The sequence below is a fragment of the Chrysochloris asiatica genome, unplaced genomic scaffold (genome assembly GCF_000296735.1).
Source record: "Chrysochloris asiatica unplaced genomic scaffold, ChrAsi1.0 scaffold00301, whole genome shotgun sequence".
In the NCBI taxonomy this organism is placed as follows: Eukaryota; Metazoa; Chordata; class Mammalia; order Afrosoricida; family Chrysochloridae; genus Chrysochloris; species Chrysochloris asiatica.
This window is the reverse complement of record NW_006408819.1, coordinates 2,663,397-2,688,262: the sequence shown is the minus strand read 5'-3', so window position 1 is coordinate 2,688,262 and position 24,866 is coordinate 2,663,397. Positions and strand designations below refer to the sequence as shown.

The window sequence follows — 24,866 nt, the reverse complement described above, 5'->3', positions numbered from 1 at the left end:
TTTTCCAAAACTAGATTGCCATCCAGGCCTTTCTTTTGAAGTGACTCTGAGTGGATTCAAACCTCCAAACCTTTCAGTTAGCAGCCAAGCATGTTAAGTATTTGTACAGACCAGGGGCTCTAAGGTTCTCGTAGTAGTTGTTGTTAAGTGCCATCAAGTCGATTCCGACTCATAGCGACCATTTACAGGGCTTCCAAGGAGCAGCTGGTGGGATTGAGCCATCTCCTTGTGGCTTGCAGTCCAATGCTGATCTACAGCGCCACACCAGGAGTTCTCCTAAGTGCCCTGTAATGTGCCAAGCCCTCCACTTTCTAGTTCATTTACTAGTCAGAGCAGCACCATGAGATAAGAACAGTCATTTCACTCCTTTTACAAATGAAGAAAGTTGGGCCCAGAGAGGTTAAGTGACAAGGCTAAGACTGCAACCTAGTGGAGTCTGCGGTCAAACCACAGCCCTAGGCCATGCCACCGCCATCCATGCGCTAGCTGTGGAGCTTTGGGAATCCTTGGCTAACTGGGTTTCCAGCAGCAATGGATTTACAATGAGAGGGCCTGGGAATCTGAATGATTCTGATGGGCAGCAAGGCATGAGGTGTGCCGCCCTAGAGGACCTCTTTGGATGATCACTCTGCCTTCTACCTCATCACGCAAGTACACCTTGAGCCCCCAGTGAGCTATAAGCTTGCCGTGCTTGAACTGCCCAATGGGAGGGGGCATCAGAGGACCAGCCACCAGATGTCCTAGTAAGACTGTCAAAGGAAGAGAGGGCTTTCTTATATGAACAATGTTTCAAAAGCAATATATCTGTTAGTCTGTTGGCATTTAGGTGATTTCCAAGTCTCTGTCTTTCTCTACTTATTTTGAGCATTCCAACACATATTCCTCCACCCGCACGCCCTTTCCCCTGTTACTTGAAGGAGTGGTATTGCTGACTGATGAAATCTGTTGACATGCAGGTCATGGTCGTTAACATGACAGCCACAGATGACTGTATGAAGCCATTATGGGGATTTAGGAAAAACTGCATCCTTAATGCCTTTGCTTTGTTTCCAAATCAATGCTTTTCTAAATGATGGGCATCTCCCCTAAGGTACAGAGCCCATTTTGGACCTTTTCCTGTTATTTGGTATCTCCTCAACCTGAGGATGCATCTGCAAAAAGGAATTTCTTATGTAGATAAGCTTTATCCTCTTTTTCAAAAAATTTTGGCTTATGAATCCTTCTGGTTAAAAACAAACAAGAAAAACAGAAATGTCCAGAATAGAAATGTCAGTCATTCCCCTCTTCACTCCCCAAGAGATGAAAACTCCCAGCCGCTGAGTGTAGGTTCTCGTCAAAGTTATTTTTGTATGCACATAGCGGCGTTTGTGTGTGTGTGTGTGGTGTGTGTGTTAAAATAACTGGAAGCACGCTATGGTTATTATTCTGCAACTTGTGTTTTCCCCTAAACAATATATCTTAGACAGCTGCCTGGAGAGCCACCCCAGACCTCCTCCAGTCCTTTAAAGGCTGTTTCCTATTCTCCTTTATCGCAGCAGCCTGATGCATTTCACCACCAGCAGCAGACAACTTACAAGTTAAATGTCTATGTGGCATTTTTTCTTTTCTAAAAATTGGGATATCTGTAGGCAAGTCGGGACTGAAATGATCCTAGCTACTGCTAGCTTACTCTTAAATGCTGCCTTTGGCGGTATAGTTCATTTAGTGATTTCTGCAGTTTCGTAGAACTTCTCTTTAATTGGGCGAAGAATATCCTTTGCATGACTTTCTGTCATGTTTAGTATACAGACAGCATAATGCCTTATTTGAAATGCAATCAGACTGTTTCAATGAAACTCAACAACGAAGAAACAAGCATCATGGCTCTAAAAATAAGCTGCATTTTATACCAGAGTATTAGTCTTGAAGCTGTGGGGTCTGCTTTACCTCACAGGTTTGCTGTTCATTAACTTTCATATGCCGAACCTCTATAGAAATGCCACACACTCTTTCTTCTCTTTCAGCCACAGGGCACCACTAAGAGGAGACAAGCAGGAGACAACTTCCAGCAATATCCAGTCATGGCTGACGGGGGTTACCCTAATAAAATTAAGAGACCCTGCCTTGAAGATGTCACACTTTCTATGGGCCCAGGTGCCCATCCCAGTGCCCCGTGTGCCAAGCTGCAGGTGCCTCCATTGCCAATGAACCCAAGCACAACAGCTATGGGCGTAGCTGGCCATTCACTCCTCCTTGAAAACAATCCCATAAATGGCAACCTTATGGGCTCACCATTTGCGGTGCCCCCAACAGCAGAAATGGGGCTGAAAGGGCCCACTGCCCCTTACTATGACAAAGCCAACAGCATGCCAAACAGCATGTCAGCTGTAGATCAGGAACTTCAAGATCTGCTGGAGGAGCTAACAAAAATTCAAGAACCTTCTTCTAGTGATCTAGATCTTGAGAAGATCCTGGGGAGCAAGCCAGAGGAACCGTTGGTCTTGGATCATCCCCCGGCAGCCCTAGGCCCAACTCCGAAGCCTCCAGTGCACATGCCACGCTTGGAGGGTCTGGGTTCCAGCAAAGACTTTGCTTCGAGTTGCAGCCAAGTGGCCGGTGTGTCGCTCCACATACCACTCTCTTCTGCAGGGATGAACTACACCATCCCTTCTACCAGTAAGCAGTTGGTCTCACCCAGTTCTTCAACAGCACAAGCCAAGAACCAGGGCCAGGCGTTGCTCTCAGTCACTGTGCCACCACCCCAGGTGCCTCAGTGGCATCATGCCCACCAGCTGAAGGCATTGGCAGCCAACAAGCAGGGATCTACTACGAAGCAGCAAGGGCCCCCACCCAGTTGGTCTGGTCTGCCTCCACCGGGTCTCTCTCCCCCTTACCACCCAGTGCCATCTCCACACCCACCACCACCATTCAGCCCACAGAGCCTCATGGTGTCCTGCATGTCATCCAGCAACCTGCCGGGCAGCTGTCTCCAAGGCTCTCCCAACGCCTTGCTTGCAGGCATGGCTACCAACAGCAACCCTGCCCTGGGGCCAGTCATGCCCTACGTTCCTGAGAAGCTCCCCAGCCCTGCTCTCAGCCAGCAGTCGCAGTTCAGCCCTCAGAGCTCTATTCTCGCCAACCTGGTGTCCTCAAACATCAAGAACCCCCAAGGACATTTGATGTCTGCTCTGCCCACCAGCAATCCCGGGCCCTCACCACCCTATCGCCCAGAGAAGCTCTCCAGCCCTGGCTTGCCACAGCAATCCTTCACCCCCCAATGCTCACTGCTACGGAGCCTCACACCCACCAGCACTCCACTAAGCCAGCAGCAGCAACAGCAAGCAAGTGCAATCTTTAAGCCCATGCCTACTGGCTCCTCCAAAACTCTGAGGCTGATCATGCAACAGGGGCTGGCAAGCCCCAATCCAGGGGCCCCGGAGCCCTTTACTTTTGGCAACACCAAGCCCTTGTCCCATTTTGTCTCTGAGCCGGGTCCTCAGAAGCTGCCCTCCATGCCTGCCACCTCTAGGCAGCCTTCCCTGCTCCACTACCTGCAGCAACCGACGCCAACACAGGCTTCTTCGGCCACTGCCTCCTCCACCGCCACTGCCACTTTGCAGCAGCCTGACCATTCTTCGTTCCTCCTGCAGCAGATGATCCAGCAACCCCAGCGCCTGCCACGATCGCTGCCCTCAGAGCCCAGACAGGTAAGAGAAGCAGCTCTCTGACAGTGTGGCGTTGGTATGGAAATAAGGACTGTCTTCTGCCATTGGAGGGCCAAGCCAGGCTTTAGGTCTCTGTGGGACTGGACTTGACTCGGGGAAAGTCTCTTTAGGCCGGTGAATTCTACATGGTTAGAGCACAGTGTTAACGAGGCCCAGGTTAGGGTTCCCATGTCTGTCCAGGTTTCTTACTTCTCCAGGAGGAAAAGTCTGCACCCATAAGGCTCCTAAGGGAAGAAGTCAAGGGAGACTTCTCCAAATTACACTCCACCAAATTACACCCACCCCTGAGCCCCCCACTCTCCCCCGCCACTGGGCCGTGTAATGTGTTTCCCGAGGCAGGGTTAGCACAAACTTCATAGGACACAAGCAAACTGCATGGAGACATTCACAGCTTGGCATAAAGATGCATGCTGAACCTCCTGAAACTGCCGTTTCCAACCTTATGTGCACATCTTACTATTTAGACCCTGAAAGGAAAAAAGATCGATTTTTGTAAGATAGTAGCTTTTTTACCGTCTCGATTTTAGAATGAAGAAACGGAGGCTCAAAGAGTTGAAATGACTTGCCCAGAGTCACCTAGTTAGAGAGGGACAGAGCAGGAACTTGGACCCAGTCTAACTCTAGAGCCTGAGTTCTCCTTGAAACTACTTTGAACTTTTCCCTCTCCTTCCTCTCCAACAGTCTTATCAGTCACTAAATCCAGCTCATACTTCCCTGTGTCCTGGTCCCCACGTGTATGAGTTCTCTATTGTTGTATAACACCAATGCATCAGCTAGCTTAAAGCAACACACCTATATTACCTTGCCATTTCTGTGGGTCAGGAGCCCAGGCACAGCTTAGCTAGGTTGTCTGGTCTGTGGTCTCTCCTAGTACACAGTCACCTCTGGGCTCACCTAGGAAGAATCAGTTCCTTGCAGGTTGTTAAACTGAGGTGTTAGTTCTCATGAGTGGTAGCCCAAGGCCTATCTCAATGCCTTGCCATGTCGACCTCAAACAAGGCAGGGGCAGTGTCAGTAAGACCGAAGTCAGTCTTCAGAAACCCATCTTGGAAGGGACAGCCCATCCCTTTTGCTGACTTCTCTTGGCTAAAAGCAGGTCACAAGGTTCAGCTCACGAGGAGCTCACACAAAGTTGTGACTCTCGGGAGGCAGGATGTCCCTCCTGTCCATTGATCTGATCCCTCTTGATTCTTTGAACTTTTACAGTCTACTCTTAACTGATTTCTCCCCCTAAGCCATCCATTACTCTGAGGTCCACAATCTGGCCCCATCTCTCTCCTTAGACTCCACCTCTATTTAGTTACCCTGAAGTGCTGGCAGCTCTTGGCTCCCACCGGGCCTTTCCTCATGCTGCTCCCTTGCGCCTGGCCTTCCCTCTCACCTTCTCTCCCCTGTCCAACTGCTACAGTTCCTTAAGACTCAAGTACCATCCCCTCCAAAAAACTTGGCCCTGACAGTTCTCAGTACTTCCGTTTCGCCCCCTCCATGTGCCTCCTCTTCTGTACAGCAGTCAGTGTGTGTGTGTTGGGGGGGAAGGGGGTCTGTCCATAAAGTGTTTGGGCCAGAATCTCTTTCCTGAGGACTCTCCGGAGCGTAAGACACAGACAGTTTCTTCTTGATTCAGGTCCATGGAGCCTAACCAAGCAGAGTGCACCCACATCGGGGGATTGAGCCATCATTTGCAGCGCGTGGGGTGCCCAGGGGGCACAGTATGGAGGCAGACAGGGCAGGCCAGGCCAGATGGGGTGCAGTTCAGGAGCACTGTGGTTTGATTTTGTTATAGGCCTGTTGCCATCTGTTTGCATGGACTTCTGCAGCTAGCTCGGTGGAGCACCAACACCAACACTGGGACCCTTTCACTAGCAGGCAAGATGCTCAGCCTGGAGACGCATCATCGTCTATCATTGTGAGCCTTTTTGCTTTGTTTTGTCTTCAACGGGGTCCCTTTGTAGTCTGACTGTATTGCCCCAGAACTGGGTCCGTTGGCTCAGGGAGAATTCTTAATGGTTGTGGTCGTGATCCATGTGGAGCTGGATACAGTAGGCAGGATAGGGGTCCAACAGCCAGGTTCACTGAGACTAGGAGCCTGACTTCCACCGCCCAGGCAAGAGCTAGACTGGGCTCCCAAATGCCCTGTCATTGTGACTTGAGGCAGCCTTCCCCAGACTAGGACTGGTGCTTTACCTGCCTTATCTCACTTCAGTCCTCAATGGCAGGGCTAGTGATACTTCCCTGAGGCACAGAGAAGTGACCTGAGTTGCCCACTGTCACACAGCAAGGCAGGGCCACAGCAGGGCAGCTGGCTACAGAGTTCACACCCACAACCCAAGGCATGTGACACTGCTTCCAGAGCTTTCCATTCCTGCCATAAGCTCTCTAAGATGATTTCCTCCTCCAGAAAAACGGGCCTTATAAAATTGTGGATTAAAAGATATAATGCAATTCAAACAGGGTCTTTCTGGCACAAAGTCCGTGCCAAAGTTTGCTGGCATCAAGACTCTACCTTCCGACCCTGGGTGGTGCTTGTGAAACCAGGTGCTGTTCAGGGAAAAAAATGAACAACGCTCTCCCCAGACGCCATGCGCATCATGAGGTTGATTCTAGGCCTGGTAGGAAAGGAAAATGGCATCTTTCCTGGTGGGGACTCTCGACCTTGATCTTCTCCCTCTTGCCCTGCCTTGTGCTTTCATTTCACCCATCTTCCCAGCATTCTGCTCCCTAGATGCCATTCTTCTGGCCAAAGCATGCTGTGCAGGGCTCCAAACTGGGACATCAACAGTCCTCTGTGTCTTCTTGTGGCATTTCCCCATTATATGAAGGCCTAGGAATTTAACCCTGATCACTCTTCCAGGGGAGAGAAAAGGAGAAAGAAAGAGAGGAGGGATTGAGGCAAAAGCTGAGGTCCCATGCAAGGGGTGTCAGTGGTGTAAGTTTCTCATGTTCTCCTGATGGCCAGGCCCAACCTCCAAAACCACCAGTCGCCTAGGACATACTCAGTAGTGGGGCACAGGGGATATGGACCACACCAGGTGACACTGTCTGGAGGGGAAGGAGAGACACAAAAACGACTAGCTATAAAATTGTTGTACAGAGTTTCAGCAGAAATTGATTTTTGTAATCAGAATACCCCTGTAGTGAGTATTCTGATTAAAAAATACAAAAACAGTATTACAAATACTGTTTTTGTAAACCCAGCTTACATGTATCAATTTACATCTTGTTGTTGTTAAGTGCCGTCGAGTCGGTTCCGACCCGTAGCGATCCTGTACAGGGTTTCCAAGGGTGTAAATCTTTACGGGAGTAGAAAGCCTCATCTTTCTCCCGTGGAGCGGCTGGTAGTTTCAAACTGCTGATCTTAAGGTTCACAGCCCGATTCGTAACCACTACGCTACCAGAGCTCCTTATGCTCATGTACTTTTGGAACCTTCTAATGAACTCCAGTCAGAGTTGAGATTATTATCCAATTATAATGACACCTCAAATCACGTGTGGTTTCCTCAGCCCATGCTACAAGCATGTGCTGTTAATTTCAATCACTGTTGATGTTTTGATAGTTGTCAATTTTGTTAAATTTTCTGGTGTTTTAGCTACAATGTAGCTGTAATTAGTACTTGTGAACCTATAGCAATCCCTTCTTTAGGGGTGAATGAAAGTAGTTATTGAAGGAAAAGAAAGAAAAATCAAAAAGGCTTATTATACTCAGTGACTAAGTATGCTGCAAGAGAAATTTTACAAAGCAATTTCGTTGTTAATATTCATATAGCTGCTAGTATAGTGATGTAGGGTAAGCACTAGAGTGCTAACTGCAAGGTTGTCAGTTCAAACACAACAACCGCTCCTCGGAAAACCTAGATGAACCCGACTCAACAGCAGTTAACAACAACAACAAATTCATATCATCTACTAAACATTACATTTAAGCAATTCACAACTATATTTCTCACATATTATTCTATAGCTAAAATCGATCATCAACATTACTAGGATTCTGTATGGTCTGGGATGGGGGACTGGGGTGGGTGAAATGAACCCTAATGTGCTTCTGCTTCCCTGGCTACCAGGCTTGGAAGGCTGAGACTAGCTGACAGTTTCCCCAAAATGTATATCTAGATGTGCCAAAATGTTCCTTCTTGGAACTGATCCTATGGATATATAGTGAAGTCACACCATATACATGTATAACAGGCAATTTCAAATATATCAAGTCTGCACACACAGAAAGGGGAGGTAAATGGAAGACAAAGGAGAGAAAGAGAGAGGGTAAAAGAGAAGAATCTAAGAGAGAGTATTTGAAATCCTGTTGATCGTAGAGCGCAACATTCTGTTCAATGCCCCATTGTACCCTAGAGAGAACTATGGGGAGGGACAACTTCTACTCTCTACTTACTCCCCCGAATCTCCTTCACTGCCTCTGTTCCCTCCTCCCTCTTTTCCGTTCCCCCTTCCTCCCTCTTTCCTCTCCCTCCTCCCTGTCTTCTCCCTTCCACTCTTCTCTCCCTCCTCACTCCATCTCCTCCCTCCACTCCTGCCCTCCTCCTTTCTCTCCTCTCTGTCCTCTTCCTCTCTTCCTTCTTTCCCTCCCTCATTCCATTCTCTCCCTCCCTCCCCCTTCCCTTCCTCTCTGTCCCTCCCTCCTTCCCCTCCTCCTCTCTTCTCTTCCTCCCCTTACCACCCCTACCACACACAAATCTCCCAAAACAACCTTTTCTACATCCAAAAATTCCTTTCACTTTGGACTTGGAGCCTGCTCAGGACGGCATAACCTTTCATTACCAATGTTGCAATTAGCACTGCAAATTCAATTCTTTACATTTACATCATGACCTCCTATGGAACACAGAAATGAGCAAGATTAGTCAGGCAATGCTGGTTTCGTCTTCTCAGCCAATGCTACATCTGCTTCATCTTCCACTGGAGACAGACACTCAGGTGTTCTTGAAGGGAAGGGGTGGGGAGGCAGCACAGCTCCAAGTGTTGTCAGGAAAGTTTCTGTACATTCACCTTTTACTCATTCAGTGGAGAAACATCACAGATTCCATTGCAAAGGTCAGAACTGGCAGAGTGCTGGAGTGGAGGCCTCTGGGGTAAACTCTGGACTGCCCACCCTTTCAATGAAGGTCTGCGATTTGCCAGATAAATGATGGTGGATGCGAAAGGGCTGGGGAACAGGAGGGAGATGGCATCCAGGATCAGCCCTACACATCCATATCCCTGTCACACATAAGTGAACGCCCATTTATATTTTTGTCTGTAAACATAATTGTTCATAGTCTTTCCCTTTCTTTCTAAATTGGACCATGAAGAGCTAATTAGTTTGGGGAATTTATTTTATTTATTTCTCTGGTTGCTGCTTTGGGAGGAAATGGGATTAGACACAATCTAAGTTGCATTTGAAATTTTAGGGACAGAGCTTGGTGTGGGAAAAGTTGTGTTTTAACCACTCTGAATTGCCAGGAGATGCAACTCCACAGACTCAGAAGGGACAAATGTTACCAAGAATCGGATTTCTGTTTTTCCATTTCTTTTTTGGTTTCATAGAGCCATTAATGATCTTCCACCTCAAAGCTTTTTCAAAACGTGTTCATTTAAAATGGGTTGCTTGTCAAATGCTAACCTTTTCAACTTCAACTTTTTTTCTTGTGTCAGAAGTTGAACAATAAGTGAGATGATGTGTTGCAATGTAGGCGACTTTGCTCTGTGTCCTTGGAGTAGTGGACCCATGACCTGGGCCTGCTGTGGAAACCAGCTATGCCTTTTCTGACCCGGTTCCTTTTGAGCTTGAAGGGGGAGCAGAATCCTGCTTAGAGTTAAGGCACTATAACCCCTGAAGGAAGGAAGTGGTTTCTTCTGGGAGGGACAACTTAGACTCTCCACTTACCCCCTCTACTCTCCCTCACTGCCATTTTTTGAGGAGCTGAAAAAGTTTGGGATTTTATTATTTTGCACCCGGTGACAAATGCTGTTTGGGTTTGTCATGTTTTATTATATTTTTCGGCTGGATGAGATATTGTCTTGTTAGTTCCCCTATCAAAAGCAGCAGGGTTGCTGGCAGCGGGAAGCAACAGGACATCCCCTGCTAGGCTTCCCTCTGTGGGTCAGTGGAGACCTCACTGATTCCTGACCTCCACTGGAGTGCCAGGTTCCATCTTAAAAAGTGCAACCAAGGGTTGGTGTTTCTCATGTTTTTCAAAGCTTTGTTCACTCTCCCAATATTAACTCAAACTCTTGTGTTAGATTTTAAAAATGCATGGCTTTGGATCATTTTGATGAAAATCACAGACCTCGATTTGGTTAGTGGAGTTAGGTTCATAGGAAAAAAAGAGTGTTCAGTTATCTATATAGCAAGCTATCTATAAAGCCTTGGCCTAAATGTGGCCTTCTGGAGCTGAAAGTTTCATAGCTTTACTTCATCAGAGATTATTCCCATATTTGCTTTGCTTTGGGAGCTTTGGACTTTGAAGCTAAGTGCGCACATTCTAGACACCATGTCCCCCATCAAGGTTAACAATTTTGCCGTCCTCCAACTTTGAGCATAGCTGTAAGAACCCAGACTCCTTTGCAGGATCTTGTGTATGTATGTGGTTAATGAAAAGAATTTAGCAAAGCCAGCTAGCTCAGTAGGCCAATAATTGAAGGCCAACTTGCGATTTTGAGTAGTTTTTATTTATTTCCACGTAGCAAAAGTTTGAACAAGGTGTGACTCCCCCAACCACTGCTCAGTGGGAATAAGTGAATTATGTATTCCCTGACCCTTTGCCATTTATCAGGCAACCTTTTACAAAATGAGCTCTGGAAAATGAGAAAAGATGAAGCACTCAAAACTGGTTTACAAGGTTCACATCCCCCAAAACCTATGTTCAAAAATACTACTAATCCTCTCCTCATTAAAAGCGATATTTTATTTTTAAGTGATAGTAAGGTGAAACGTAAAAGTGGCAGTAAGCTTGGCTTCCTCTGTATAAGCTGGTGACTGGTGCAGTATTAGCTGTAGGTACATTCATTATTTTCTGTGGACCATCTGGATGTCTTAGTGAAGTTGGAACACATTAAACACCTGGGGTGGAGGTACTGAGCGTATTCAGTGCTTAGAAATAACATTCCTGGTCAATTGCACAGAATTTCTGTCCCTTTCTGGGACGTTTCGGAGAAATGACAGCACGTGGATGTAGTGGATACCGAGGGCAGGGGAAGGCTAGGGGGGACAAAGAAGTGACTGTAAACAGGAATCAACACTATCTATCAAGCTTCTAAATGGGCTGAGAAACCCAACTTGCTTCATTGGTGCATCTGCACATGTGGAAACACTGGGATGATTCCATTTGCTGATTAACACAAGGCCCAACAGAATGCCACGAACCACAAAACCAAACTCCCTGCCATCCAGTTAATTCTGACTCACAGCACCCCTAGAGACTTGCCCTCTCAGGCTGATTTCTGTGCACATGGTCCCTTTGGAGCAAGTGCTAGGCCCAGGAGGACAGTGCTTAACAAAGTTCAGGATCCCAACCACAAAGCTCCTAAGGTCTGGACATTGTCACACACATTAGAAAGCAAGAGCCTCTGACCAATGCCCCAATGACTTCGGGGAAGTTGACACACCAGTCATTGTGTCCCCATGCAAGCTCTAGCTCAAATGACCTTTGTCTTCTGTCTCTCAATGCTTGGTATTGTCCACTTTTCATCAGAGTTATTTGTGTTTTGTTGGTGCCTCCAAGTTGATAGTGAGCACCTCAGGCACAAGATGTCTTCCCTACCTCTCTAGAAGCCTGCTGCTGAACGATGCTTTGAATGAGTGAATGGAAGAATGGATGAAAGAATGAATAAAAGAATGAGTTATATCTGCTAGCCTTTGCAGAATACTTAAACCTGGGGGACAATATTTAGTCTTTGATTAATTTTGAGCAATTGCTGATCGAAACTTCCAGACTTCAAGGCTTAGGAGTCCGATGAACTCTTATTTTCTCATGTTGGATGAAAATGAAAACTTGACTTCTGTATGCATTGAGTTCTGTAGGCATTTTCAGATATACTTGGGTTCTGGCCTTCAACAGTACATGGGCAAGTTGCCTACAATTCCAAAAGTGCAGTATCTAAATGTATGTGATTTCTTCAACTTCCAGCAAATACAGTTTTATACTTCCAGCGATAGTTTGCAATTTAGAAGGGCAAAACACGACTTGCTGCCATTTCACAAACCCCAGTGACAGCAACGCATGATCCGAAAAGTCAAACAAGCTAACTTAGAAATTCAGGCCTCTCATGGTATTGCTTGTTTCTCAGTTCCAGAAAGATCGTTCATAACACTGTGGGGTGGCGCTGCTATTCCTAACAGAAACTAATCGATTTCCGTCTGTCCTGAGAGCAGTGAGAGGCTTTCACTTAGACACAAAATGTGTTTCTAACTCTTGTCTCTTCTTGACTAGCACAATAGCAAGCGAACATGTCTTGAAGGCTGTTCAGCATATGTTCTTCTCCTATTAGGCTTAAAACGTAGCTTACAAGAAGATTTGATTGCATTTAGATAAGCTCCCACCCATGGTTAAAAAAAAAATTAAGAGATGTATTTAATAGTTCAGGAGCACACATTTCGCATTCTCAGTGAAACTTATTTTCTTGAGGTTTTGTTTCTTTTTTTTTTCTCTCTCTCTCTCTCTCTCTCTCTCTTTTTTTTCCCGTCATTTTGCAGCTATATTGTTAGCGTCTTTCTTTTATGGGCTTTGTCTACTCTGAATTTGCCTTTTTAGTGAAATGATTACATCCTAAGGAGGTGCATCTCCCCCAGAAAGCTCCTATGACTCCCCCTTATTGCTCTATTAATTGCTCTAGTTCAAAATTGATACAGATCCAAAGGATAATGCTGAAAAGTGCAGCCTCCAGCCTTGACCTTGACCTTGTTGATTCTCAGCTGAGTTCACAGAGATCTGGCATGGTGCTGCTCTGCCTGGCTCTTTCCTCAGCAGCTGGCGGGCAGCAGTGATCTTCCAAACACTGTGGTTCCCCCAACACTACAGAAGGCAGGATTAGAACTCAGGACTTGTCCATCGATAAAACGGTCAGCTTTCAGCATGGCATGGCCTGTAGAACTTCCAAAGCTCTGACAAGTCCCGGCTGTTAGCAGGAAATCTGTTGTAATTTGCCGAGCTAGGTTGACCTCCACTTTGGGTTGCCAGTCTTTCTCCATGCCCCATTTTTTAAGATAGATTGTAGAAGCTCAAGGATGGTCAATATTCTCGTCCACTCTGTCTCTCCTCCAACACTGGAGTCTTTCAGCAATTTGAAACAACTGTGATGTTCCCATTGAGTCTTCTCTTCCCCTGTCCCCTACTGCTTCTTTGCACAGGACATTGGAGTGGTAAGGCTCTCCCAGACTGACTGAAATGTTCCACGTGGGTGTGGCCCAATGCAGAGAAGAGCAGGAGGTTCAGTTTCCTTACTCCCACAACACCTATTTCTGCCCCTCAAGTCTCACCTGCAACGGTACCAGCCGCAACCCCCTCTCTGCTGTGTCCTGAACTCATTATCCTCCCGAACTTCAACTCATAAATCCACCCCCCTTCCCCATAGAAGAGGCTCCTGAAGGCCACACTCTTCTTTGTGATTCTTGAGGCCTAAAGAGACTGACTCCTCCATGATTGTTTCCAGAGCCATGGGTGTCTTACTCGGCCACACCTCTTACAAGCTTTTAATATCTGGTTTACAGTTATTACTTCTGAAATCAAATATCAACTTTCTGATATGTTCTTGGACTTTTCCAGGGATTTAAAAATTCAGAAGCTCGATGCCAATAATTGCTTTTAGAAGCGAGCATTGCCTATTTTCTATAGATGAATTTCAGTTTAGATTGTCAATTGTTTTCTTCGCTGAAACCCACAGAGTACATATTTCGAGTTTGCATCGGAATTGAGTATGATCCAAAAATTCTTAATGCTGTTAAGCTAGATCATTGCTTCTAAAATGTGTATAGCATTCTACTAATGCAAAATTGAGTAGTTAAGAGCTCGAACACGGCACTTGAGATCCGAATGAGGAGGCCCAGATTACGAAATTTGATCCTCACTGGAAGCAGTTGTTAGAGTGTGTTGAACAGGGCGTTCAGGTGTGTTCAGTTTATCTTTCACTAATTGTCTCTGTGACTAATGACGGGAGACTATGACTCAATGCTGAGCAACAGGCTCTGAGTTTCATCCGTCTGGTGTGCTCTAAACTGAGGCTGTGTTGTGGCTCTGTAGGCTAATCACTGGACTGCTAACTACAAGGTTGGCAATTGAAACCCACCAGTTGCTCCTCGGAATCCCTATACCGGGTAGCTATGAGTCAGAACTGGCTCGACGGCACTTAATAACAACAACAAAAACCCGAGGCTGTGATATAATGCAGACCTCAAGAACTTAGAGGCATGAGGGGCTAGGCTAAGCTTTTAATCCATTAGGAAGTGTTTGGCCACACATAGCAAAAACTAATAATAAACAAAGCAACTTAGTGACTTCTGTGAATGGAAGTTGTTGAACAAGATTGTTGAACAACAGAACGAAGCACTATCCAGCCCTGTGCCATCCTCACAGTCGGACAAACTTCAGGGTTGGTTTGATTCAACAGTTCAACAGTGTCACCTAGGATGCAGTTTCTTTCCATTTGTCTGTTCTTCCTAAGGCAGCTCCCCCTTGTGGGCACATGAGAGTTGCCAGTGACTCCAGGGGCTATGGGCTTCTAAGTAGCCTCATCCAGGGAACAAGAGGGCTGATTCTGGAGAAGCTGTTGGAGAGTGAGAAAGCTACTTTCCCAATTGCCCCTGGGAACTTCTCCAGGTATCCTGGTCTGCATTGATTACCTGCCATCTGTGCTACTTTATTTAAACCTGAGCTAAATGTCCCACTTCTAGACTCTTGAGTGGAGCCAGATATGGTCAGCAATGGTGGAAATGAAGCCTCATGAATAAACTTTCAAGAAAGTACCAAGAGAAGGGAGACTCAATGTTGGTGAAGCAGACAAAACAGTATTTGCTATGGCCAGGTTCTTTAACCATCCACATCCGAAGACTTCCCCCTCCCAACTACACAATTTCCACAATGCCCGCCCCCACAACTCTCCCCAAAGGAGTCCTGGCATGGCGGTGTAGGGTAGGCACTGGACTGCTAACTGCAACTACCAGTTGCTCCTTGAAAACCCTATACAGAGTCGCTGTGAGTCAGAGCCGACTCCACAGAACTTAACAACAACAATAACAGACTCTTACAGAGGACTCCAGCTCTAAATCTAGAAGCTCTGGATAATGTGACTATTTGCTCAGTATGTAGTGCCTCCCAGTCCGAGGGCTTCAGCAATTACCAACAAAACAAGCCCGGAAACCTCCCATTTGGAAAGGGGGAGATGAAAGCCACACACCACACAGAGGTCACCAGTCCAACGTGTACATCATACCCTACTTGCCCTGGCAGTGGGGGTCATAGGCACCAGGGTGAAACACGGCAGATAGCATCACATCCTCCTCATGCTTGCTCTTCCTTCCTACAACTTGCCATCATTTGTGCATGAAATTAGACATGTTATCTGTGCAATTACTTGCTTCATGTCTACCTTCCACACTAGACTATAAACTACACAAGGTAAGGGGTTTAAAGCATGTCTATTTTGGCTCACCATTACATCCCCAGCATTTAACATGGTAAGAGCTCATCAAATAGTTGATGAATTAATGAATTAATGACTCAGAGTAGTAGTTTCACATTATAAAAGAGGAAACAATGGCTTAATCAGGCCTACAGCTAATAAGTTTTAAACTCAGGATTTGGTCTCTGCCACCTAGGATCCAGTGCTTCTTGCTTCTCTGGGACTCGATCCCCTACTGTGTGTAATGAGAGGGTTGGATTAAGCCATTGGTTCTCAAACTCAAGGATGCATTAGAATCCCCTGTAGGACTCATGAATACACAGAGTACACAATATTGTGGGACTCAGGAAGCTGCAGTTTTTTCTCCTCCTCTAGTCCTTTTCTTCCTCTTCTTCCTTTCATCCTTCTCCACCTTCTCATTCTACTCATTCTCCTCCTTCTTTTTTTCCTTCACCAATACTGCCCAGAGATCCCTGGGACAGCAAAGAAGTTAAAGAAGTTCACTCAGTTGGAAGTAGGGTTTTTTGTCGCTATGATGAACAAAGGTGGTTACATGCCAGGATGTTGGACGTCCAAGGCCACCCCATCAGAAGTTACATAAGAGTGATTTAGCAGGCGGAATTGAGCTAGGAAGCTGCATGCCTAACAAGTTTTCAGGGAATATTGATGCTCACTGACTCAGGAATCCCTGCTTTGAAAAGTACTGGTGCAAATAGTCCCTAAGGGCCATCCAGTCTTAGGACTTGGATTTCTCTTAGCTGTCTCTTCTGCTCTAACTGACTTACACTGTTTTATACATGAGTCATACCCAACTCAATCTATTCATCAACAAGTGGGGGAGGGGGGAGTGAAGGATACCTCAGGCCTTCAGGAAAGTTCAGGACAATCACAGGGCTCTGTGGAATGACTGGGACTACAGAAAGCAGTCCCTCTTCCTTAGAGAGCTGGCATGTTGTAAGACCTGTCTCTCCAAGGTGTCCTTCAGATCTTAGACTAGGCATAGCACTAAATGAAGCTGGGATGTAGATAAACTTGGCTTGGGAGTTTTCCCAACTTTCTGTCCCAGGGCCCCTTCCCCTGGCCAATATCTATTCTTCCTTCCTCCAAGAAGCTTCCTCTAACCTCATTCCAGCCTAGGTTGGGTTCTCTGTGATTTGTTCTCTGGAACCCTGAAATGTTTCTTTATGTCATCACTCGTTCTGATGAGTCCTTGTTTAACTGCTTCCCCATTACATGAGGGTGCCAGTTCTAAAAGGACAAGAACCATATCAGCCTTGTTCATGGATGTCATCACAACACATGACCTGGCTCATGGTAGGTGCTCAGTAAATCCACATTTCATAAATGCTATAAAAGGCTAACTGCAGACAGATTCCAGCTGCAGCATTTTATTACAGCTGAGAACCGTCCAACAACCTATACAACACACTCTGCTGTGTCGGATTAGAAACAAAACAGACAAGACCTCATAAGAAACAAGCCTGCTGGTCCTGAACCACAGTGCCCTTGGCATCTGCAGCCAAAACTCTTGTAGACCCTGCCTCTTCTCCCTGAGACCTTAGTGCCTTTAGGCATCCTGGGCCTCCGCTCCCTCTCGAGCATCTAGCTGCCTCTTGTTACACACTCATACAGTTGGTCCATAGAAACTTGGGTGAAGGCAGTAGAAACTCTTCTAACTCTTTCCCACTTGGAAGGTAGAAATCCAGTGAGGCAGCAGCCCACTCTTCTGGCTTCTGGTTCAATACTCAGGTCTCATGCATTCTTCATCTTGAGGTAGACAGATGGCTTCAAATCTGAGACTTCTTATGTTATTTACAGTTATGTGAACTTCTAATGTTATTTACATTAAGCAATGTTGCTGTAATTCTGTGCCATGAAATAGAATTGTCTAATTAAATCAAACCAGACCAAGCACTTAAAGTAATTTATTTAGAGATGGCAGATTATTTATTACAGAGACAGTCCATGAACTATCTAAAAGGAGATCCCACATATGTTGAACTTGAAGACTATGCCTAAGTTTAATATAACTGATGAATCTCTTTCTCGTTAGATGTTCACACATCAAAACGATGCTTGTGTTCCCAGGCATAGTGGTAGACTGTGATTATGCTTGCTCTTTTGGTTCCCAGAGCTAGCCCTTCTTCCTTCAAAACAGACCCACTGAGCCACTCATGTGCCTAGTTGTAAGGCCCTGACAATGAAGGAAGTACATGCAGCATGGTGGGAGACCAGAACTTTCTCCGCAGAGCACAGGCTACATTTTTAGTGAGGGCTGCTGGAATTGGGCAGGTGGACACATTTTTAAGGCTTGATTAAAGCCCCTGTTATTCAGGAACCCTGGGAAAATACACTTGTCAGGCTTCACCCCCATTGACTTCGTTGTTGTTGTTGTTGTTGTTGTTCAAAACAACAAAATCTGCGATGAAGGAAGATCACAGAAAAAATCGATCCAGCCCAAGAAATCTACTGAAACCACAATAAAGTTCAGACAGGAATTAACTCACTGGGCTGTGAGCCGGGTGCTTACAGGAGGCAACAGGGAGCACTTCTCATGGTGTTCACGGTGGTGGTGGTGCTCGTTCACTGAGGCAGTGAAGGGGAGCCAAAGAAAGGTGAGGGGCAAAGGGCACCCTCTATATTTTTGGCTGAAAGGAGAGCTAGATTGGTATCTAGTGCTGCTATAACAGAAATATCACAAGTGAATGGCTTTTAAAAAACAGAGATTTATTTTCTTACAGTTTAGAAGACTAGAAGTCCGAATTCTGTGCACTGACTCTGGAGGAAGGGTTCTTGTCTCCCTTCAGCATCCGTAGGCCCAGCATTTCTTGTACATCCTCACGTGTCTTGGCATCAATCTCTCCCTTACCTGGGATAGGGGCTGTGATGGGATTAAAGGTATTGATGGTGTTAAGTGCCGTCGTGGAGTCAGTTCCGACCCATAGCAACCCTGTATGGGGTTTCCAAGGACTGGCTGGTGAGCTTGAACTACTGACCTTGTGGTTCAAACCGACTTTGCAGTCCGGCGCAGTAACCCACAGTGCCACACCAGCACTCTGTTGTAGTCCACCCTTACTGGTTTATCACATCAGATCACATCATGGGAATCATCACAAAACTGCCACGTTATATCATTACGTGACTGCCAAGCCACTGAGACTCACGACCCGTCCAAGCTGATGTGTATTTTGTAGGGGGGACACAATTCAATGTTTGGCAGTAGGGAAGTGCTCCTTTGTATCAGTTTGGGTCTGACAAAAACCAGAGCTCATATGGGTTGAGACATATGTCTTAGTTACCAAGTGCTGCCATAACAGAAAGCCTACAAATGGGAGGCTTTAAAGCAAACAATTTCATTTTCTCATAGTTTAGGAGGCTAGAAATCTGAATGAAGGGGGAAGGCCTTCCTTTACATCCCTTGGTATCTATCTTATCCTAATTTGTGTCTCTGAGACTATTCTGCTACAAAATAATAACAGACTATTCTGTTACAGAGGAGCTCTCGTAGCGTAGTGGTTACGAATCGGGCTGCGAACCTCAGGGTCAGCAGTTAGAAACTACCAGCTGTTCCACGGGAGAAAGATGAGGCTTTCTGCTCCATTAAAGATTTACAACCTCGAAAACCCTGAACAGGGTCGCTATGAGTAGGAACCGACTCCACAGCAAAAAACAACAACATTCTGTTATGGGGAGTCCTAGTGTGGCGCTGTGGGTTAATGCGCTGGACTGCAAAGTCGGTTTGAACCACAAGGTCAGTGGTTCAAGCTCACCAGCTGCTCCTCGGAAACCCTATACAGGGTCATTATGGGTCAGAACCGATTCGATGGCACTTAACAACAACAACAACAATTCTGTTACAAAAAGGTAACTCAGAAGTGATTAGGCTTAGGATCCACCCTACTTTGTTATGACTCCATTAATAAACCATAACAAAAAAAAAACTTATTTCCAAACAGGATCATATCCACAGGAACAAGGGCCAGGAATTCAAAGCATATTTTGGGGGGATACAATTAAATTCATGATAACAGACAAGAAATGTAATGGAAAACATCTATGAAGAATAAAGAGTGAGGAATCAGGAGAAGGTGAGGAGAGCCCCCGACTGCAGTGTAGATAGAAGATTGGGAATGACAGAAGGGTTGGATAAGAAGAGTCTCAGACTACAGGACTCCTCCAGGAAAGGCTCAACCAGGCCAATGGGAAGTCCCGTACCTCCAGCGACAGGCCCATGATGTTCAATCATTGATTAGGAATGTGGTCAAGGTCAAATATGGTGGTAGATACAAGGGGGCAGCCTTTGAAGACTAGTAGTCAATTATGCTCCCACAGCAAAGATCTGGACAGCCATTGACATGGCGGTCCCATCCTTTCTTTGGTATTTCCCTGAAGCTCTGATAGACAGCAGACAGCTACGGAAACTACTCTGAATCACAAGGTCAAGGCTGGATGGTTTGGTTTGTAGCAGAGATCATCATGAGTTGGGTCCGAATCAACAGCAGCTATCAACGTAGCAATATGGTGCATTACATTGATTGATTTTCATATGTTGAACCATCTTTGCATTTCTTGGATTAAATGCCACTAGGTCATGGTATATAATCCTTTTTATATGCTGCTGGATTTACTTTGATGGCATTTTGTTGGGTATTTTTGTGTCTATAATTACAAGGGGGTATGGATCTCCCTTCCCTTTCAAGAATTTAGTTTCCCCATGTGTAAAATGATGTCCTCGAATTAGATAATCTCCAAGATGACTTTCAGTCTACATGCTCTTCGGTTCTGTGATACTAAGAGAACCAAGAATGACTCTGGGCTTCCTCTTGTCTCTCCTGGCTCCCTGTCCAGTCTAGTCCTTCCCTAACCTCATCCTAGGATAATTAAGAGGATGAGTTATTTATTTTCTTCTTTCTTGAATAACTTGATCCTGGCCACACCGATACTCAAATGGGTATTCTGTCTCCTGACAAGGACTCACAGAGCCAGTAACAGGCACCCCAAGTCATATGATAGAAGCATATTGAGCTAGGTCCTGAAACTTGACCCCATCCTAATTACCTGGCCTGAGTATTTCCAGAAAGAACTGTCATTTGCCATAGAAAAGTCAATAATACCAAACTCCTAAAACAACTCTTAAAAATATTTTTGTGTGACACCGAATTGATTCCAACACATAGTGACCCTATAGTGCCAAGGCTGTCATCTTCAGGAGGAGTGCAATGACTTTGTAGGATAAGCCCCCCAGTCATTCCACAGGAAAAAAAGGTGAGACTTTCTGCTCCAGAAAATATTTACAGCCTTGGAAACCCTATACAGGGTTGCTATGAGTCAGAACCAACTGGACACCACTTAACAACAACAACACACTGACAGTCTTCATGGAAACAGAGCTTCAGGTCTTTCTCCCATGGAGTGGCTGGTGGGTTTGAATTGTCAAACTTTCCATTTGCAGCTGAGCACTTAACCACTGTGCTACCAGGGCTCTTCATGTGGTGCTGGAAGATAAGCACCGGACTGCTAACTGCAAGGTTCAAACCCACCAGCTGCTCTTTGAAAACCCTATCCAGGATTGCTAGACGTTGGCACAGAGTCTATGGCACTCAACAACAACCAGGGCTCCTTACTGTTTAAAATAGATTTCATTTTTTAGGTAAGTTTTAGACACACAGAGACATTACTCGTTAAGTACATAGTGTTCCTGTAGGCCTCCTTCCCACAACACCATTTCCTATTACTAACATCTTTTTGTTTTTTTTTTAACTTTTTATTATGAATTCAGTGAAGGTTTACAGAACAGATCATCAGTCCCATATTCAACAAATTATACACTTTGTATCATCAAAATGATTGCAATCCACTCCATGTACCATCAGTTAACAATTTTTACCTCTATTTACTTTTTTCCCCTCCTCCCCTGTAGCCATCATGTTGTTGTGTGCCATCAAGTTGGCCCTGATTCATAGCGACCCGGTATAGGTTTCCAAGGAGCAGCTGGTGAGTTTGAACCTTGTGGTTCAGTGCTTACCCAACAGCGCCACACCAGGACACCCTCATAGAATGTTTCAGTTAGCAAGAACATCTTTTCTTAACTTTTTGCAACAGTGGTCTTACGCAATATTTGTCCTTTTGTGATTGACTAATTTCACCCAGCATGATGCCCTCCAGGTTCACCCATATTGTGGAGTGTTTTGCAGGTCCTTTGTTATTCTTCAACGTCACATAATATTCCATTGTGTGTGTGTGTGTGTGTCCCAAAGTCTGTCTAACCATTCTTCTGTTGGTGAGCATTTAGACCGTCTCCATCTTTCTGCTATTGTGAATTGTACTGCGATAAACATGGGGGTGAATATATCTAGTCATGTAGTACCTCTTTACTTCTTGAGGCTATATACCAAGTAGAGGGAATGTTGGGTCATACGGTATTTCTATTTCCAACTTTTTGAAAAAGTACCATACCGTTTTCCTCAGTGGTTGCACCATTTTGCAGTCCCAACAGCAGTGTAGGAGAGTCCCAGACTCTCCACACCCTCACCAGCATTTGTTGTTTTTTGTTTTTAGGAACTTTGCTATTAATACTGGAATAAGATGATATTGCATTTTTGTTTTGATTTGTATCTCTCTAATGGGGGAGTCTTGGTGTGGCGCTGTGGGTTAATGCGCCAGACTGCAAAGCTGTTTGAACTGCAAGGTCGGCAGTTCAAGCTCACCAGCTGCTCCTCGGAAACCCTACACAGGGTCGCTATGGGTCGGAACCGACTCATTGGCACTTCACAACACAACAGCAATGGCTAATTAATGTTCATGAACATTTCTTCATATGTTTGTTGGCCACCAGAATGAGTTATTTGGTGAAGTATCTGTTCATGTCCTATGCTCATTTTTTTTTTTTTAATTCGATTGTTTGTGTTCTTGTTTAGGCATTGAAGTGTTCTGTAAATTTTGAAGAGTTGTCCCTTGTCTTGATATGTCTTTGTCAAACTATTTTTTCCAAGTCTGTGGGTTCCCTTTTTACCCTTTTGGTAAAATCATTTGATGTACGTAAATGTACAATTTTTAGGAGGTCCCAATCATCTGTTTGTCTTCTGCTGTTTGTGTGTTTTCAGTTATGTTTGATACTGTATTTATGTCATGTATCAGAGCTCCTAAGTTTGTCCCTACTTTTTCATTGATGATCTGTGTAGTTCTAGGTTTTACATCCCCATTGAGTTTATTTTGTATATGGTGTGAGATATGGGTCTTGTTTCATTCTTTTGCAAATAGATTTCCATTTTGTCAATATTGTTTGTTGAAGAGACTAACTCTTCCCAATTTAAAGATCACCTGGATATTTTTACTTCTGGGTTCTCAACTTTGTTACATTGATTTATGTGTCTTTTGTTGTACCAGTACCAGAATATTTTTACTTTGTTTTATTTATGTGGTGAATTATACTGATTGTTTTTTTTTTCTATTATTGATTGAATCATCCCTGAATACATGGTATGAATCCCACTTGGTCATGACAGATAACATTTTTTATATATTTTTGGATTCCATTTGCTAGGATTTTGTTGCAAATTTTTGTATCTATGTTCACGAGGAATGTTGTTGTTGTTATGTGCCATCAAGTAAGCTCCAACTCATAGTGACCTGGTATAGGATTTCCAAGGAGCGACTGGTGAATTTGAACCACCGATCTTGTGGTTCAAACTGACTTTGCAGTCTAGTGCTTTATCCCACAGCACAACACCTAGACTCTTCATGAAGAATGTTATTGTTGTTAAGTGCCATCAAGTTGGTTCTAACCCATAGTGACCTTGCATAGGGTTTCTGAGGAGCGGCTGGTGAGCTTGAACCACCAACCTTGCGGTTCAGACTAATTTTTCAGTCCAGCACATTAACCCCACAGCACCACACCAGGACTACCTCATGAGGAATACTGGTCCCTAGTTTTCTTTCTTAGTGATGTCTTTGCCCGGTTTTGGCATCAGAGTTTTGCTTCCTTCATGAAATGAATTCAGGAGTCTTCTTTTCCATATTATGGAACAGTTTGAGTAGAATTGGTGTCAAACTTTCTCTGAAAGTTTGGTAGAACTCACTAGTAGAGCCATCTGGGCCTGGACATTTTTTAGTTGTGAGTTTTTAAATAACAATCAATTTCTTCTCTTGTTATAGGCCTGTTCAAGTTTTCTACTTCTGCCTGTGTTAGCTGGAGTAGGTCACTGTTTCTAGAAATTTGTCGAAGTATAATTCTTCATAGTATTCTGCTGTTATTTTTTTTTTTATTTCCGTTGGTTCAGTCGTGATATCACCCATTCATTTCTTATTCATGTTCCTTGTATCTTCTTCTCTTTTGTTCGATTTGTCAGCTGTTTGTCAATTTTATCAATCCTTTCAAAGAGTCAACGCCTTGTCTTGTTGATACTTTCTACTGATTTGCTATTTTCTATTTCATTGATTTATGCTCTAACCTTTATTATTTCTTTTCTTCTGCTGCTCTTTCTAATTGTTGGAGATGTTTGGTTGAGATGTTGATTTTGGTTGCTTCTTCTTTTGTGATGTGTGCCTTAATTGCTATAAATTGTTCTCTGAGCACTACTTTTGCTATGTCCCAAAAGTTTTGATAGGTTGTGTTGTTGTTCTCATTTGAATCAAGGAATTGTTTTATTTATTTATTGTTTGATCAATTATCTAGTAGCTTTTAAGCAGTGTTGTACAATTTCGATGTATTTCATTTTTCCCTTGGTCTTCCTATTGTTGATTGCCAATTTTATAACATTGTGATCTGCAAACATACTTTGTAGTATTTTGATACTTTTTAATTTATTGAGGTTTGCTTTGAGGCCTAACGTATCGTCTATTGTGGAGAATGTTCCATCTGCACTGGAAAAGAATGTATATTGTGCTGTTCTTGGATTAAGTACTTTGTGTATGTCTATGAGGTCAAGTTGGTTGATTGTGTTATTTAGTTCTTCTGTGTCTTTGTTGAGTTTCTTTGTAGTTGCTCTGTTCTCCATAAAAAGTGATGTATTTAAATCTCCTACTACTATTGTTGTTGTTAAGTGCCATTGTGTCAGTTCTGACTCACATCAACCTTATATAGGGTTTCCAAGGATCGGCTGGTGAGTTTGAACTGCTGGCTTTGTGGTTCAAACTGACCTTGAGGTCCAGAGTTGTCTATTTCTTTCTTCAGTTCCACTAGAGATTGATTTTTTATGTTTTGAGGCTCTTTCATTGAGGGCATAGATATTGTGGTTATGTCCTCTTGTTCAGTTGATCCCTTAATCATGAGATAATGTCCTTCTTTGTCCCTTACACTCATTTTTGCCTGAAAGTCTATTTCATCAGAGATTTAAATTACAACTCATACTTGTTTTGTTTGCCGTTAGTTTGATATTTTTTTTCCATCCTTTGATTTTTAGTCTATTTCTGTCTTTGTGTCTAAGATGTATCTCTTGTAAACAGCATATTGAAGAATCCAGTTTTAGTATCCATTCTGCTACTCTCTGTCTCTTGACTGGTGCATTTAGTCCATTTGCATTCAGTGCAATTATCAACAGGTATGAATCGATTGCT

The 24,866-nt window shown here is 44.4% G+C and overlaps 1 protein-coding gene across 2 annotated transcripts in view; it reads left to right on the top strand.

The window, feature by feature from the left end:
- Positions 1-24,866, top strand: part of MAMLD1 (mastermind-like domain containing 1) — a 65,930-nt gene that overhangs the window by 21,679 nt on the left and 19,385 nt on the right. Inside the window, exons 2-3 of one of the 2 annotated variants that reach the window (XM_006874779.1) lie at positions 2,010-3,686; positions 5,488-5,610. In XM_006874779.1, the coding sequence (XP_006874841.1) occupies positions 2,010-3,686; positions 5,488-5,610 (1,800 nt within the window). Of the gene's footprint in view, positions 1-2,003; positions 3,687-5,487; positions 5,611-24,866 lie in introns of both variants that reach the window. The other variant, XM_006874778.1, reaches the window with a different exon arrangement.